This window comes from Lagenorhynchus albirostris, chromosome 2, assembly GCF_949774975.1.
Source record: "Lagenorhynchus albirostris chromosome 2, mLagAlb1.1, whole genome shotgun sequence".
Taxonomy (NCBI): domain Eukaryota; kingdom Metazoa; phylum Chordata; class Mammalia; order Artiodactyla; family Delphinidae; genus Lagenorhynchus; species Lagenorhynchus albirostris.
Window position 1 is genome coordinate 79,373,791 of NC_083096.1, and position 16,429 is coordinate 79,390,219.

Here is a 16,429-nt window from a genome sequence, read left to right on the forward strand (position 1 = left end):
CCAAGGCATGAATTTGTGGGGTTTTGTGTTTTGGGTTTTTTTTTTACCTCTTCCTTTCTAACACCCAGCCCAAGTGGGCAGCATTACTTGGAAGATGTATTAAGTCTTGATCTGCTGTAACAGAATACCACATGACAGAATAACAGAAGCCCATGTGGCTTAAACAGAAATTTATTTCTTCACAGTTCTAGAGGCTAGAAGTCCAAGATCAAGGTGCCAGCATTGTTGGTTTCTCCTGAGGCCTCTCTCCTTGGTTTGCAGATGGTGGCCTTCTTACTGTGTCTTCACATGGCCTCTTCTCTGTGTACATGCACTTCTGTGTCCTCTTATAAAGATGCCAGGCCCCACCTTTGTGACCTTATTTAGCCTTAACTATCTCTTTATAAGGCTCTATCTCCAAACAGTCATAAGGCTTCAACATAGAAATTTTGGGAGTGACAAAACTGATTCCACACAGAAGGGGAGTCTAGGAAAGGTATCAAGGGCGGTTAGTAGAAAAAACTGAGCAAGGGTAATAAATCCAGGGAAAGTATACCACTTATGGGGAAACAGACAGAATGAAAAGATGGCCACGGAATTAGGGTATCCTGGCAACTCAGAGCTCAGAGGAGCCAAAAGCACAGCTACGTTCACACTGAGTGGTGACCTTAGAAGACTGAATTGTGCATGTACCACTCTGTGCAACGAGGCCTCTTGAACCCACAGCAAAACTGTGCGTGAGTGAGGTAAGCAGTAATTAGGGAGAGGAATAGGGACCTCTTGTATTTCCTGGACACTAGCCACGGTCAGTGTAAATAAATATTTTGGACATCTGTGTTGTACCTGTCCTGTCTGAGGCCATCTCTGCATGGAGAAATCTGAGAGGACAGGATTGAAGAGTTAATACCACATGTCACTCAGTCCTCTCTGTAGTTCCTCCACCTCTGTCACCTCCATTCTATTCTCACAGCTGCCGGCTGGGGCAGGCCTTCGTTGCATGTGAGTAGGACCATTACAAGAGCCTCTTTCTTGACTTACCTCCGGTATGTCTTTGCTTCAGGCCATCCCTCTTGGAGCCCAACTCTGATCCTGTCCTTCCTCTGCTTATAACCTTTGTGTGGTCCCTGACCACCAAACTAAGGCCAGATCCCTTGGGCTGGTATTCGAGGCCTTTACAGTCTAACTTGTCATCCATGACAAAAGGACATCTTGGCTGTCCCCCTGTTGGCTCTCCTTCAGTCACGTTGAGTTTTAGCTCTTCTTTGACCATACCCAGGAACTTTCCCACTTCCATGGCTGAGATCCACACTATTCTTTGTGGCTAGAATGTTCTCTTCTTACTTCTGTACCTGTTGAAATCCTACCTATCTGTTGTCAATGTCTAAATCAAATCCTACCTAATTAGTGAAGCTTTCCTTAATTTGTCCCATGTTGTAGGTCTCATGGCATTTATACTCTGCTCATAGTGGTAGCTCTTTTTGTCCTAAAACGTTTCCTTCACCCCCATTTAACTATAAAGTCCTTGAGGATGGAGCTGTTGTTTCACTTTATTCCATCAACCACTTAACAGTGTTTTGCGTGTAAGTGTGAGGCAAATATCTGTGGCATGGACAAATGAAATCACATTTGGGGTAATGTGTCTTCTTGATGTTCAGTAGAATTTTGAGGGGCCTGTGTGCACGATCCCAAACAATCTGCACCCACTTCCATATGCTAATTGGAGAATCTAATTGGCCTCAGACAGGAATGGAGCTTGGGTTTCCACCCATAGCGTGATGGAGGAGGAGAAATGGCCCCAGCTCTTTGGGTGGTTAGGTTTGCTGGCCAGGGGAGGGCCCCCTCAGACTTAATTCCTTGGACAAAGAGACCACGGGAGCTGTTAAAGGTTGTTTTCAGCTGCTGGATTCTGTTTCCTGGCTCAGAGCTAGAACGTGGGGAGGGAGGCAGGGTCACAGCCTTTAGGTTGCCACAAACTTCCATGCTGTTGGCCGGGCAGGACTGTGGGCAGAGCTGGATCCTGAGGGCCTTTCCTAACCAGGCTGCCACCTTGGTTTCTCAAGTTGAGTAAAGGTGAGCTCAAGGTAGCTGTTAATATTTCACCCAACCTTGACATTCTTCTCTGACCCATGAGGGTGTTATCCCAAGACTGAGGGGAGAGAAGGGAAGCTGGGAGCAGCAAAGGGTGGTTTTGATCACTAGTTTCTTAAACTCGTGGGGATTCTAAAAATGCTTATGTTCAGGTTTCAAGCCTGGATTGAGTCAGTAGATCTGAGGTGGGGTTTAAGCATCTGTTTTTATAAATCTCTGCAGGTGATTCTGTGGGCCCGCTGGGATTGAGATTAAATTTGTAAGGTGATTGTGAGGATTAAATGAGATAATGTGGCATGCCTGACATATGGTGAGTTTTTAAACGGTAACGTGATTTATTATTACTGGCATCACCTGATGGTCTATAGATTTACACTGACAACTAAGTAGATCTGTTCCCTCAGATGAAACCAGCTGCTGACTTTGGGTAGACAGCTCCCAGGACTGAGGAGACAAATAAATATCCTCGAATTCTTTCTGACTTCGCTTTTCCAGGAGTTGTCTTTTCCTTCCTCAGAAGAATTTGCTCTTCCCTGGCTTGTGTGTTAGCTGATCTATAGCAATTTCAGGATTCTTTTACAAAATAATACCTGGAAGCTTACAGGAGTTAGACAAATAACTCTGCTTTAGAGCAGGAAATAATTCGGAGAACGCTGTGCTCCATTTTATATTGGGAGAAGCTTTGTGTTCTTGTCAGGTTCCCACTGACCTTGAGACTCTCAAATACTTCTCAGGAGATCATGGATTTTTGATGAGCTAAGTGGCTTTAAGATCCCTTCACTCCTAGCCCTCCCCTGCACTGGAGGGGTACGGGGTGGGGGCTTAAAAGCATTCACGCCCATGGTATTTTTTAATGGGACCTTTCCATTTACAGCACCTATCGTGGAACAGGGGACTCTCTGACGTGCCGGGTGACAAGGCAGGCAAGCTTCACTACAAGTCCCACTGATGTGGGAATCAACTGAAATGGAGTCTCACTCTTTCTCCAAGTAGCCCTGCTGAGGAAGGTCCTGTAGGTTCCAGCCCCAAACACACAAACTGAAGGGAAAATGAGGCTTCCTCTTAGCCTGGGCCAATTAAGCTGAACCCTTCTGGCTGTTTGAGTCTCACTTTTGTGGTTGTGTTCCTCTCAGGAACAGCTCCTGCCCGGACTCCTGGCTCTGTGCAGCGCCGCTGGGGAGGGTGGGTGTTGACTCGGATCGTGTATGGGTCCATGTCGATGGCTGCCTGGAGCCGGGAGACCTTGGCTACCTTGGCCTTGGGAGAGTCCCCTGGGTCCCACCAGCTATTTTTTCTCCTGTGGAAAATAGCCCAGTGGCTTCAGTTCTTTCCTTGGTCACATTCACAGGTCCTACCTACCCTCCTCTGTTGTCATTAGCTAGAGTTCCTAACTTCTAAAATGTACCTATTTTTTCTTCTCGACCTTGGATATATTATTGCCTTTCCTGGTAGCAATAATCGAATCCTTTTAGAAGAAGGTGGGGTCTAAAGGTATGATTAATAATAAAGTTTGATTAAAAAAATCTCTTTGCCTCTCACCACTGAGTCTTTCCTGCCCACCAGCACTTTGTTCTTCTTCCCACAGACAAGCAACTTTGTTGCCAAAAATTGACTTTTTCCCCCAGAGCTCAGAAATGGTTAGAGCTTTCTTCCATTTCTAGTATTTTATTTTGGCTGTTTGAACTGTGGAGTAAGGCCTGCTGAGGGTTTGATGGACTCCAGCCTGAATCAGATGATCGCTGATATGATATTACGGAAATCCATAGGCCTTCACTGATTGCATATCTCTCCACCATAGGGTTCTGATCTCTGGATTCTCAAGAAGCAGAAGTTGGGGGTGGGGGCTGAAGAAACAGCAAACAGTATCCTTTTTTCTTTTTTAAACTACTACCTTACTTATTTTTAATTTTTAAAAATTGAGGTATATTTGATTTATACTATTATATTAGTTTCAGGTGTACAACAGTGATTCAAGATTTTTATAGACTGTACTCCATTTAAAGTTATTATAAAATAATGGCTATATTCCCTGTGCTGTACAATATATCCTTGTAGCTTATTTATTTTATACATAGTAGTTTGTACCTCTTAATCCCCTACCCCTATCTTGCCCCTCCCTCCTTCCCTCTCACCACTGGTAACTACTAGTTTGTATCTGTGAGTCTGTTTTAAACAAACAAACAATTCATTTGTTTGTTTTACTTTTTAGATTCCACATATAAGTGATAATATACAGTATTTGTCTTTCTCTGTCTGACTTATTTCACTAAGCACAGTACCCTCCAAGTCCATCCATGTTGTTGCAAATGGCTAAATTTCATTCTTTTTTATGGCCGAGTAGTGTTCCATTGTGTGTGTGTGTGTGTGTGTGTGTGTGTGTGTGTGTGTGTGTGTGTATCACGTCTTCTTTATCCATTCTTCTGTTGATGGACACTTGTGTTGCTTCCATATCTTGGCTACTGTAAGTAATGCTGCTATGAACATTGGGGTGTGTATCTTTTCAAATTAGTGTTTTCATTTTCTTTGGATATATACCTAGGAGTGGAATTGCTGGATCATATGGTAGTTCTATTTTTAATTTTTTGAGGAACCTCCATACTGTTTTCCTTAGTGGCTGCACCCACTTACATTCCCGCTAACAAGTGTACGAGGGTTCCCTTTTCTTCACATCCTCATCAACATTTGTTAATTGTGGTCTTTTTGATGATAGCCATTCTGACAGGTGTGAGGTGAATGATATCTCACTGTGGTTTTGATTTGCAAGAAAAGGAGGAAGAAACAGGAAACAGTATCCTTAAATACAGAGATCCTTCCTAGTTAGGCCCTGTGTTCCAGAGTTCCAGGCATCCTTATCATGGAGCAGTGACAGAGTCTTGCTAAAGTGACTGATGCCAGCCCTGATTTAGGGGCCAGTGTAAACCAGGCTGTGGACTAGACAAACCCAGGACTGGAGCTGGACCAGAGCCCAGCCCTCGTGATTCCTAGTTGAACTGTCTCTCTACAAGATGGCACAGGAAACAAACAGTTTCAGGGCCCTATGTAAGGCCAAGCTTTGGGGGTTTTGATCAGCTTTCTCTATCGGTACAGTTGAAGGTGTTAAATATTTCATCAGTTTGGTGTGGGGGGCAGCATTAATCCTTTAGTGGCTGAATTGTGGCAAGAGCAGACAGGGTGGAAGGATGTAATCTGGGCCTGGGGACAGCAGCTGTTTCCCACCCAGAGTGGTAGCATTTCTATCAGTATGTTTATCGGTGTGAACTGGCTCTAATTCTCTGTGCTTCAACCATAGATGTGAAAAGAAACTCTGACCTCGAACACCTGAGGCTTCAAAGACATAAGTGCAGATCTGAGTGATTACTGTCTGGCTGTTTGAAACTTTAAAGAAAGAAAGAAACACACAAACAACTTGAGATTTTGCCCAGAAACAGGGATTTGTGTTTCCTTGTATATCAGACTTTCAGGTCTCTATTGAGATACAGGAAAACTTTGTCTCTTCTCTCCCCAAACACTGGACCGCCCTACGAGCAAGGAGGATTCATCTTCCATCCTTGAGAAAAAGAGTAAGATCCTGTAGTTGCCATTGCAGAGTGTGAGAGGGCTGAATTGTAGGGGTGGGTACCTTAGAAACGAGCATTCATATGCTGATCAGAAACATACTCATCTCTTGATGAAAACATAGCATCTAATAGCCCTTATTTTGAATTTTTTTTTTTTTTTTGCGGTACGCGGGCCTCTCACTGTTGTGGCCTCTCCCGTTGCGGAGCACAGGCTCCAGACGCACAGGCTCAGCGGCCATGGCTCACGGGTGCAGCTGCTCTGCGGCATGTGGGATCTTCCCGGACCGGGGCACGAACCCGCGTCCCCTGCATCGGCAGGCGGACTCTCAACCACTGCGCCACCAGGGAAGCCCAATTTTGAATAGTTTTAAGGACATGTTTCAAATTTTGTAGGATTTGGATGAGGTTTCTCTATATTGATACTTCCAAATTTCAGAGGGCTTTTATTTTTTTTCCCTTCAAGGCTTTTCAGGCCTATGAAATTGAGAGCTGATAGGGATCTAGGGGTACGTTTGGACATAGATGTGGATTCCAGTTGGAAAACGGAATGCTTGCAGGCTGGATGATCAGTAGAAAGAAAAGTCATGGGTCAGAGTCAGAGGGGCCACACACAGGTTCCTGCACGTGAGGAAGCCCCACTCTGGCGCTGCCCTCTCCTCCCCTAACTCCCTACTTTCCCCCTTTCCTCCCAAAGCAGCATCTTCCTGGCGGTTGGTCATGATAAGACAGAGCTGCAATGCTCTCCCAGATGCGGACGGTGATCGTGGTGACTGTGGTTTCACTTTTCTCTGCCCTTGATCCTCATTGGGGTGGGCTTAGGCCTCAGGCCCTCCTAAGAGATCACTTGAAACCTTGTCTATTTATTTTTTTATGAAAAAATTTTTTTATTGGAGTATAGTTGATTTACACTGTTGTGTTAGTTTTGGGTATACAACAAAAGTGAATCCGTTTTACATATACATGTATCCCCTCTTTTTTTTGATTCTTTTCCCATATAGGCCACTACAGAGTATTGAGTAGAGCTCCCTGTGGTCTACAGTAGGTTCTTGTCAGTTATCTATTTTATATAGACTAGTGTGGAAACATTGTCCATCCTTGTTTCCTTGGCTTCTTAGTCATTCATGCCCCTGGTGGCTCGGCTGCCAGACCCTGCAATAGCCCAGGGATCGGGCCGTGGGAGGCTTTCTGCTCCATTTGTACTGTATGTTTCTGTGGGCACAGAGTCAGAGGTGGCCACCTCCAATCACCGTGCCGTGGCTTCTCGGGAGCCTGGAGCACTTTGCTGTCTCTCCTCCGCCCTCCACCCCCATACCCCGTGCGGTCATCTGCTCCTGTCCCTCCGGGAGAAACGGATGGTTTATTCTGAGTTACTGGAGGGAGCTGTGACGAGGGGAACGTGAGGGCTTGCCGTGCAGGCAGATTAACCAGCAGAGTCTAGCCTACTGCTCTCGGGGCTCTGCTCTGCACCAGCAGTTCTTGGCCTCTATTCTCAAGTGCTTAAGCCAGGAGGTGTTGGGGACCCCTGGCAGGAATCTTTTTTTTTTTTAATTTTATTGAAGTATAGTTGATTTACAATGTTGTGTTAATTTCTACAGCAAAGTGATTCAGTTATACATATTTTTCATATTATTTTCCATTATGTTTTATCACAGGATATTGAATATAGTTCCCTGTGCCTAGCAGGAATCTGACCCTTAATCACTGGGTGCCTGTTGGTTTTCACACTTTTCCTTTCCTCCTCCTGTGGCCCAGAGCCTTGCTCTTGCAATGGGGTGAAAGGAGGGGCAGGATGGGTGGAAACGGAAGCGCTTCAGGAGGGAGAGATCTGACGTGGCAGCAGGAATCCTCTCTCTGTCGGGCATCCCCACTCTGTTCTGACTAGAACTTCAGCGTCCTAGAAACCACTTTTCTATCTGTTTCCAATGTACCAGGTCAGCTCTCAGGCCTGGCTTCTCTGATTTTTAATTGTTTGAAGTCTTCCTTATCTTGTCTCACCTCACCACTCTTACTAATTCTTCAGCTCTTGGAAAAGTCATTTCTCCAGGAAGCCATTCTTAATTCTTCCCACCCCATTCCCTACTACCAAGACACTCTGTTATATTCTCCCTTATCACGCTATTCTTCCCTAGTAGATCATTCATCACGTGTTTCTGTAGAAACATGTTCTTCCTGATATGAGAGGCAAAGTATAGGTCTGTCTTGTCCACAGATTTATCTTCAATGCCCAGAACTTGGCAAGCTCTTCAAATATTTAAATGAAAGTAGACTTGGATTTTCTTAAAATTTTTAGGTAATGTATTTGGAACTAATTTCTTTTGGTCAGGGGACAAAGGGGAATTTGGTTTTGCAGCTATTGAAACGGAAGCATCTCTGTCCAGTACCTAGCCGAATACATGGGTCTGAAATTCACGTGAAAGGTCATCTTTGGGGAGAAATAGATTTAGAAGTCACTAGCAAGTCCTGGAAGGTGGCTTCCTATACCCCGAATGTTGCTACCTGAACAGTTTGGATTTGGTGTGACAGAAGAATAGAGGTATAGGAGATGGAGGACAGATTTCTCACCCCAGTTAGATTTTCTGTCTTGTGGATTTACCCATTTGTTTTTCATCACAGAAATGGCCTCCACCTTCAACCCCCGAGAATGCAAGCTGTCTAAACAGGAAGGGCAAAGCTATGGCTTCTCCCTGCGAATTGAGAAGGACACTGATGGCCACCTGGTCCGGGTGGTTGAGAAGGGTAGCCCAGCAGAGAAGGCAGGTCTCCAGGATGGAGACAGAGTTCTTAGGATCAATGGTGTCTTTGTGGACAAGAAAGAGCATACGCAGGTAAATGGGACATTTGGGGTTCTTCTTCTTCTAGGATCTCTTCAGCTCCCACATCTCTGCTGATTCTAGTTTTGGGGGTCAGTGGAGCCTTCCTGGCTGCCACTGGCAAGGCAGGACACCTTTACAGCTATATTCTGCCGGCTAATCAAGTCTCCCATGATTGACCAAGAACTGTAAAAATTATTCCTAGGTTTGAATAGTGTCAGGTCTAATGTGCGTTGCATATTTGCTACATGAAAGGAACTACACCAGGCAATTTCATATTCATTATTTTGTTAAATCCCCACCACAACTCATGAGGTTCATATTACTATTTCATAGATGAGGAAGTGGGGGCTCAGTCACCTTAGCTTGCTAATGTGTTCATGTAGTGAACATGGGGGAGGGTCTGACCTTACCCCAATTCTGTCTGCCTCTAAGTGGGTGCTCTTTTCACTGTACTATGCTGTCTCCATAGACCCAGGAGGACCTGTTGTGCTCTAGGGCAGCATTCGTCCCCGGAAAGAACCAGTCCTAGTAAAAGTCCCCTGGGCTCGGGCTTCCCTGGTGGCGCAGTGGTTGAGCGTCCGCCTGCCGATGCAGGGGACACGGGTTCGTGCCCCGGTTCGGGAAGATCCCACATGCTGCGGAGCGGCTGGGCCCGTGAGCCATGGCCGCTGGGCCTGCGCACCGCAATGGGAGAGGCCACAACAGTGAGAGGCCCGCTACAGCAAAAAAAACACAAACAAACAAAAAAGACAAAAGTCCCCTGGGCTAGGGTTGGGCTATTACAGTAGTGCTAGAGGCCCAGCCTAATCTGTATCTGGATCTCGGGAGGGGCCTGGGCAGAGGGGGCTGGGGCACAATCGGCTAACTATTCGGGTGTCAGGGGTCAGCCAGTAGAATCTCCAGGGCCAGATAATGAGCCAGATGGTGAGCCCTCCCCCGGCCCCCACCCCGGTGGTTGATAGAGGGTTATTGTTAAAGTTAACCTTTTTCTTTCTTCCTCCTAGGTTGTGGATCTGGTCAGAAAAAGTGGGAATTCAGTGATTTTACTGGTCCTGGATGGGGATTCTTATGAGAAAGCTATGAAAAAACAAGTAGATTTGAAAGAGTTGGGTCAAAGTCAGGAGTCGAGTTTGAATGATAAGAAGCTGCCCTCTGTAATGAATGGAGGGGCACAGACTTGGACACAGCCACGGCTCTGCTACCTGGTGAAGGAGGGGAGTAGCTACGGCTTCTCTCTGAAAACTGTCCAAGGTGAGCTTGAGGGTGGGGCAGGGACAAACAACTTTCCAGAAGGAAGATACTGTTACCTGTTAATGACTCCTTTGACTAATTTTCAGTTGCTATGGAGATCCAACAGCAGCCTCTCTCTCCCTTTCCCACCCTGGCCTTTCCCTTGCTTTGCACAGTTGTGCAAAGACACAGCAGCACTGCGTGGGGGACACTGGGCACTCCGGTCCCCCAGTGTTTGTCAGTCTGAGCCTTTGAGGCCAGAGGGTTAGAGGGTTGATGCTTCTTCGTGGGTAAAGACGGAGGGGAGAATGGAGAAAAAGAGGCAAGAGAAGGGAGGCTCTCCACGATAGCCACGCTTGAATTAGAATGATATCTCTTTTCATCTCTCAGAATGCCCAGGTAGTCACTTATTCAAAAAATTCTTGAGTACCTATTTATGTATTAGCCGCTCTTACAGTTGCTGAGGACACTGCAAAAATCCCCACCCTCCTGTGGCATTTAAATAGTACCCTCAGCTGTGGCCAAGCTCTGACGTGACTTCCTGACCTCTAGCTGAGAGGTACAGTGATTTGAGAAATCCCAACCATCAGAAAACACTAGAAGTTCTGTTTCTAGAATTTCAGAGCTGCAGGCTGACCCACGCGCAGTTGACCATGGTTTTCTAATGATTCCACTGGCATTGAGGTTGGAACCATAGCTGTGTTAGCCTTTTGGTTCCACCTCTAAGGTTGCCCCTTCCCTGTTCTTTCTGGTATTAGAGAGGTATGGATAGTGGGTCATAACTTGGTAAGTGCTAAACAGCAGACCAATAGTAAACATAAAATAGTTTCCAAGGCTTCTTTAACCTGTAGCAAGAGAAATAAACTAGCTATAAGAGGTATTTCTCAAGTTTGTCAGTTATTAAAACACAGTGATGTAGGTGGTCAAGGGAAGCTTGGCATTTCTCAGAGTTTGGTTATCAGTAAAATGGTAAAAAAAAAAAAAAAAAAAAGAAAGAAAAAGAAATTGTAATTCAGACTCTACTCATCTGGCCTTTGTGTAATGTCCATGGTGAATGGTTTAGGTTAGCGTTATGAAGAAAATTTTTTCTTCATGACAAATACATAGCAAGGTAACAGGAGAAATGTTAAGTATTTAAGGAAGCAGAGTTTAAATTACTATTATTCTTTGCAAATTGTTTATGTAGTCATTATGAAGCTATCGTTTGCCTAGGCTGATATGTTAATATCTTGAAAGAACTGACAGCATTTCTTTAAGAAGCACCTAAATCATACCACCTACTAATACACAATGACTGTGTGGATGCTTTCCTCTCCTCCTGTGCCTCTGCCCTCTTTAGCCTGCATCGGTTGGTGATAGCATTAATTAAAGAGGACAGAATGGAGCAGACGACTTCTAATTCTACAAATGCAAAGAAAGGGAGTATGACACAGGGATGCAGTGTGGGTATGATTTGGTACTTTCTGGTTCAAGAAGCCAGTGCCACCTGAGATTGCTTCTTTGCATTTAGTTGGGCTCAGGAATCCTATTCAAATCAACAAAAGCCAACTGAGTAATGGCTCTGTCAAGCTTTGCGCTATGAGCTCTAATTGTCATTCTAAATCAGAAGCCAAAGTCTATTGGAGTTAGCCCTAAAATTTGAAGTTCTAATATTGTATTATTGGGAGAAAACCCTTTGTTGTTGGACTTTCCGTGTAATGGAGTTGTGACACTTGTTCACCTGTTACCCTCTTTCAGGTAAAAAGGGAGTGTGCATGATTGATATAAAACCTCAAGGTGTGGCTATGAAAGCCGGAGTCCTGGCAGATGATCACTTGATTGAAGTGAATGGAGAGAATGTAGAGGAGGCCACCCATGAGGAGGTGGTTGAAAAGGTATATCCCAAAGGAGTACTTTTCTTACCGTATCTTTTACTCTGCTCTCATTGGAAGTGACAGGAAGACAGGAATGGTAGTTTATGATGGGAGGACTATAATAATGGGAAGTTAACCCTTTGTATTAAGAGCAAACAGACTCACTAGTGGTATAAAGTGTTAATATAGGGTTTTGGAATAAGGCCTTTGCTAGTTTCATGTTGTCTTGAATAAGGCCTTTGCTAGTTTCACGTTGTCTTGAAGAAAAGTGTTCTAAAGAACCATTAACTTTATCTTTTGGATCTTATTTGTAATTGATTGAATTAATTCCAATTTAGAGGGGGTTGGAATCCCCCTCTAAATTTATAATAAAGTGAATGTTGAGCCAATGTTACTAAAATGTTTTAATACAAGCTGGAAGATAACCAGTGTGGTGATGAATATTGAGCTACACGTGGGGAGTATTTGAAGACCTGTTATATCCCAAATCTTATGTCTAGCATGGTTCCATGACACATGGAAAACACTCAGAGGATTTTTTAAAATAAATTTATTTACTTATAAAATTTAAAAATAAATTTATTTATTTATTTTTGGCTGTGTTGAGTCTTCGTTGCTGTGCGTGGGCTTTCCCTAGTTGCGGCGACTGGGGGCCACTCTTCGTTGTGGTGTGCGGTGGCTTCTCTTGTTGCGGAGCACTGGCTCTAGGCACGCAGCCTTCAGTAGTTGTGGCTTGGGGGCTCTACAGCACAGGCTCAGTAGTTGTGGCACACGGGCTTAGTTGCTCCGCAGCATGTGGTATCTTCCCGGACCAGGGCTCGAACCCGTGTCCCCTGCAATGGCAGGCAGATGCCTAACCACTGCACCACCAGGGAAGTCCGGCAGAAGTTTTCCTTTGGGGTCATATAGAACTTTGAAAATTGACCAACTTTATCTTCTCTTGGTAGAAGGATCTTTCAAAGTAGACCTTTACTTTCTTTTTCAAACTCCTTTCCTAGTCTTCACCTATATACCTTTCTGGGTACACAGCTTTCACTTGGGTTCAGTTAGCATCTGTGTGGGTGAGGTCATACTTAAGAAGGCGAAAAACAACAACTGTACGAGGGAAGATACATAATACCAGTGAGGTGGTAGAAAACAGTATTACAGCTTAAACTCAGGCCTCACATCTCATTATTTCCTATTGAATCTATAGACTGTGCCTTGATACAGAAACTTTCCTATTTCCCAGCATCATTCTTGGAGATTGATGTTGGCCCTCACCTGTGTATGTTGTTGCAGGTGAAGAAGTCCGGAAGCCGCGTCATGTTTCTGCTGGTGGACAAGGAAACTGACAAGCACCATAGTGAGCAGAAGATAAAATTCAAGAGAGAAACAGCCAGTTTGAAACTGCTACCCCACCATCCCCGGGTTGTGGAGATGAAGAAGGGAAGCAATGGCTATGGTTTCTATCTGAGGGCAGGCCCAGAACAGAAAGGTAAGGCACTAGAAGAGCAGAAAACCTGGTAGTGTAACCATCCAGTTCCTCATCCCAGTCTGACTCCAGAGTTCCTTTAGGCCCCCAACCCCCCATCAGATTCATGAAGGAAGTAGTAAGAAACTAGGAAGCGTAGCTGGGTCAGTTTAAGTCCGTGCATACGGGGGCCTGATGATGGGCATCCCTAGGTTTCCACAGCAGAATTATAAGGCAGAATTTTGGATCTGGGCAGTAGTATGCTGGTAAATTGGCTCTCTGGGAAAAAAAAGCCCTAATTTGTAGCATGTGTTGTTTTTTGTGGTGTAAATACTCCCACCATGTCTGATTTCAAGCCACCAACATGCTGTCACAGAATGCAAAGTTGAGAAGTGTTTTCATGAGCTGGTGTGAGGCAGCTCCAACACACCCCTAGGTCTGAGGCAGAGGGTGGGTTGGGATCTGGGACTTGAAGAGAACCAGGAGTCTTTCTGGTTCTTATAATTCAATAAGGAAAGAACTAAGGTCCTCCTACAGAAGCTGAACACATTAGAAAAATGTAGGTTCAGGCCATGTGAACTGTTATTCACCCAGAAGTTGCTATTTTCTTTTAATCATATATTTATATTAATTTATGAAACATTAATTTGGTTCATATAATGTAAAAATGTATTCTCAGGGCCCTTGAGAATATCAAGTGAATCAGACAAGAATTCTTCAGTCAAGAAGCCTCTTGTTTAGTAGAGGAGATAAGACATGTGTGTCCATAACTGAAGGTAGATGGTGAGAAGCACCTTAATACAGGGCAGATAAAATACTGTGGAGATTCAATGTTGGAGCAAGTTTTTCTCACTAAAAATGTACTGGGAGGCCTCTTAGTAAAGGCAGCACTTGAGCTCAGGCTTCGTAGTATGAATAGAATTTGGGCAAGCTGATGGAGTGGGGACAGGAAGGCCAGTCCATGAAGACAGGATTGTGTGAATAAAGCAGGAAAACACAGGCACGGTTTTACTGGCATCTAACGTGTAGCACAGAAGACCAAGTTAGAAAGCTTGGTCGGCGAGAAATGATGGACCTTTAGTGCGTGTTGAGGGGCTTGGACTTGTTTCTATAGTCAGTGGGGAGTTAAATGTTTTTTGAACAGTGTGAGAGAGAAGAAAAATTAAGCCTACAGTGTCTCGGGAGCTTTACACATCTCAATTACTCCTAATAATTCTGCAAGAATTGCTGAAATTGAGGACCTGAAGAAGATAGGATAATTTCTATAAGGTCAAACAGTTAGTTGTGGTACAGCTAGGATCAAATTCAGGTCTGTTTAGTTCCAAAGCCCATGTTCATGCTGTTGCCCTGGGGAGTGACTCGGTCAGACATTGCATCAGGATGAACCTGGAGGCAGGTCTGCATTGGAGAAGGGGAGCATTAAGGACAGGGAGAGCAACTGGTAAGGTGGTGTGGCAGTTTAGGTAGAAGTTCAGGTAGAGGATCTAGGACTCGAGAAGAGGAGATGCATAAAAATATTAAGGTAGCACTGAAGGACTTGGCTGATTAGACATGGGGAGTGGATGCTGAGGAAGAATCTGTTGCGAAGTGTCAGTGCCTGGGGAGATGGTGCTCCCACTAACAGGTGACCAAGATGAGGGAGACGGGCCAAGATGCTTTTTGGTTTGAATACATTACATTGGAGGAATCTATGGGATATCCAGTTGGAGATGCCAAGCAGCTAGCTGGAAAAGTGAAACTGGAGCTTGTTAAAATTGAATGAAGGACCAAAAAAAAGTGTGAGAGATCTGGAGGCATCCGGTGAAGATAGTTTAAGTCACGAGAATAAGGCTAAAGACACATCCTTGTGGCGTCCACACACAAACGCGTTCACAACTGAATTTGCCCAACTGCTACGAAAATGCCAGCATGGGTTTCCTAGGGTCTGAATTCTTTGGTTTTGTTCATCATTCTTCCCTTCCCCCTTTTTTCTTTACGGCAACTTCTACATAAGATGTACAGATACGAGTATGCACACTGACTTCCTGGGACTTTGCTGACCCTTCTTACTGCTGAGCATGCTATTTTGTTAAGGTTGAATCCCAAACACTTTTAGAATGTTTTAGTAACAACATTCTTTAAAACCCTTTCAGTATTAATGGCTGGGTTTTTTCTTGGGATGAGCTCTGACCAAAGAATGAGGCTGGATAGGATGTGTGTAGACATCCTAGGGTGCCAGTGGGAAGGACAGGAGTTGTACTCAGCATGCCTTTTATATCTATTTTATAAGGGCCTTAGGTTCCAGCAGAAATCCCTCAGTTTGTTTTTTAGTGGTCTTTCTGATAATTTTATTCATTGTTTTGGTGGGGGTGAGTAGGTCAAATCGTTAAGGACATAGATTCCGGAAGTCCGGCAGAGAAGGCTGGCTTGAAGAACAATGACCTGGTGGTTGCTGTCAACGGCGAGTCTGTGGAGTCCCTCGATCATGACAGTGTGGTGGAAATGATTAAAAAGGGTGGAGACCAGACTTCACTGTTGGTGGTGGACAAAGAGACGGAAAACATATATAAACTGGTAAGTAATACAAGGCCACATATTCATGAATTAAGGTTGGGTCCATTCAGTCATGCCCTCAAACTTTGGCTAAGTTACCACTTTGATCTTCATACTGGAAGGGGCATAAAATCATAATAAAGGCTGCATTGAAGCTCAAATTGGTAGAGATAAGAGAATGCCAAGTGATTGGTACATGAGTTTTAAGTCCTTAGATTCAAGATTTTGAAAGAATTTGCAAATATAACTGCAGAATCTCTCTTGGTGACCTGGGAAGAACCTATGAACAATAGCCTGGAAATAAGCAGATGTAGCCCTAACTTTCCCAAATAGGGAATAACTGGATTTTAAACTATAGACCAATACATTCTATCAATCCCGTGTAAAAGCCTAGAAAGGATTATTAAACAGTTTATAAGCCCTTAGCAAGGGAGTAGAAACACAGATTCACCGAGACCAACTGGTGTCAAACTAACCTTATTTCCTCTAATCACGACAGGTATTATCTGCACATTTTAAGGTTTTTATAACAGTTTTGTCACAAGAACTGAGGTTCACTCTAGCTTAGCAGACATTTGGGGGCCTCCTAAGGCACCATCTGCCTTGCTGGGTGTTGGTCACAAAAATGAACAAAGATGAACTTGTTCTATGTGATATGCAATAATAGAAGCATCCAAAGGTGTATAAGTGATATAGAGGGAGGAATATTATGAGAGGTGGTGGTAGTACTAGCCTTTTTGTTTGTTTGTTTATTTATTTATTTATTTATTTATTTATTTTTGCGGTATGTGGGCCTCTTACTGTTGTGGACTCTCCCGTTGCGGAGCACAGGCTACGGACACACAGGCTCAGCGGCCGTGGCTCATGGGCCCAGCCGCTCTGCGGCACGTGGGATCTTCCCGGACCGGGGCACGAACCCGTGTC

General features: G+C 44.4%; 1 protein-coding gene across 1 annotated transcript in view; it reads left to right on the forward strand.

The window, feature by feature from the left end:
- Positions 1-16,429, forward strand: part of PDZK1 (PDZ domain containing 1) — a 42,836-nt gene that overhangs the window by 18,652 nt on the left and 7,755 nt on the right. Inside the window, exons 2-6 of the mRNA XM_060139139.1 lie at positions 8,238-8,449; positions 9,442-9,688; positions 11,405-11,541; positions 12,802-12,997; positions 15,330-15,526. Of these exons, the coding sequence (XP_059995122.1) occupies positions 8,238-8,449; positions 9,442-9,688; positions 11,405-11,541; positions 12,802-12,997; positions 15,330-15,526 (989 nt within the window). The remainder of the gene's footprint in view (positions 1-8,237; positions 8,450-9,441; positions 9,689-11,404; positions 11,542-12,801; positions 12,998-15,329; positions 15,527-16,429) is intronic.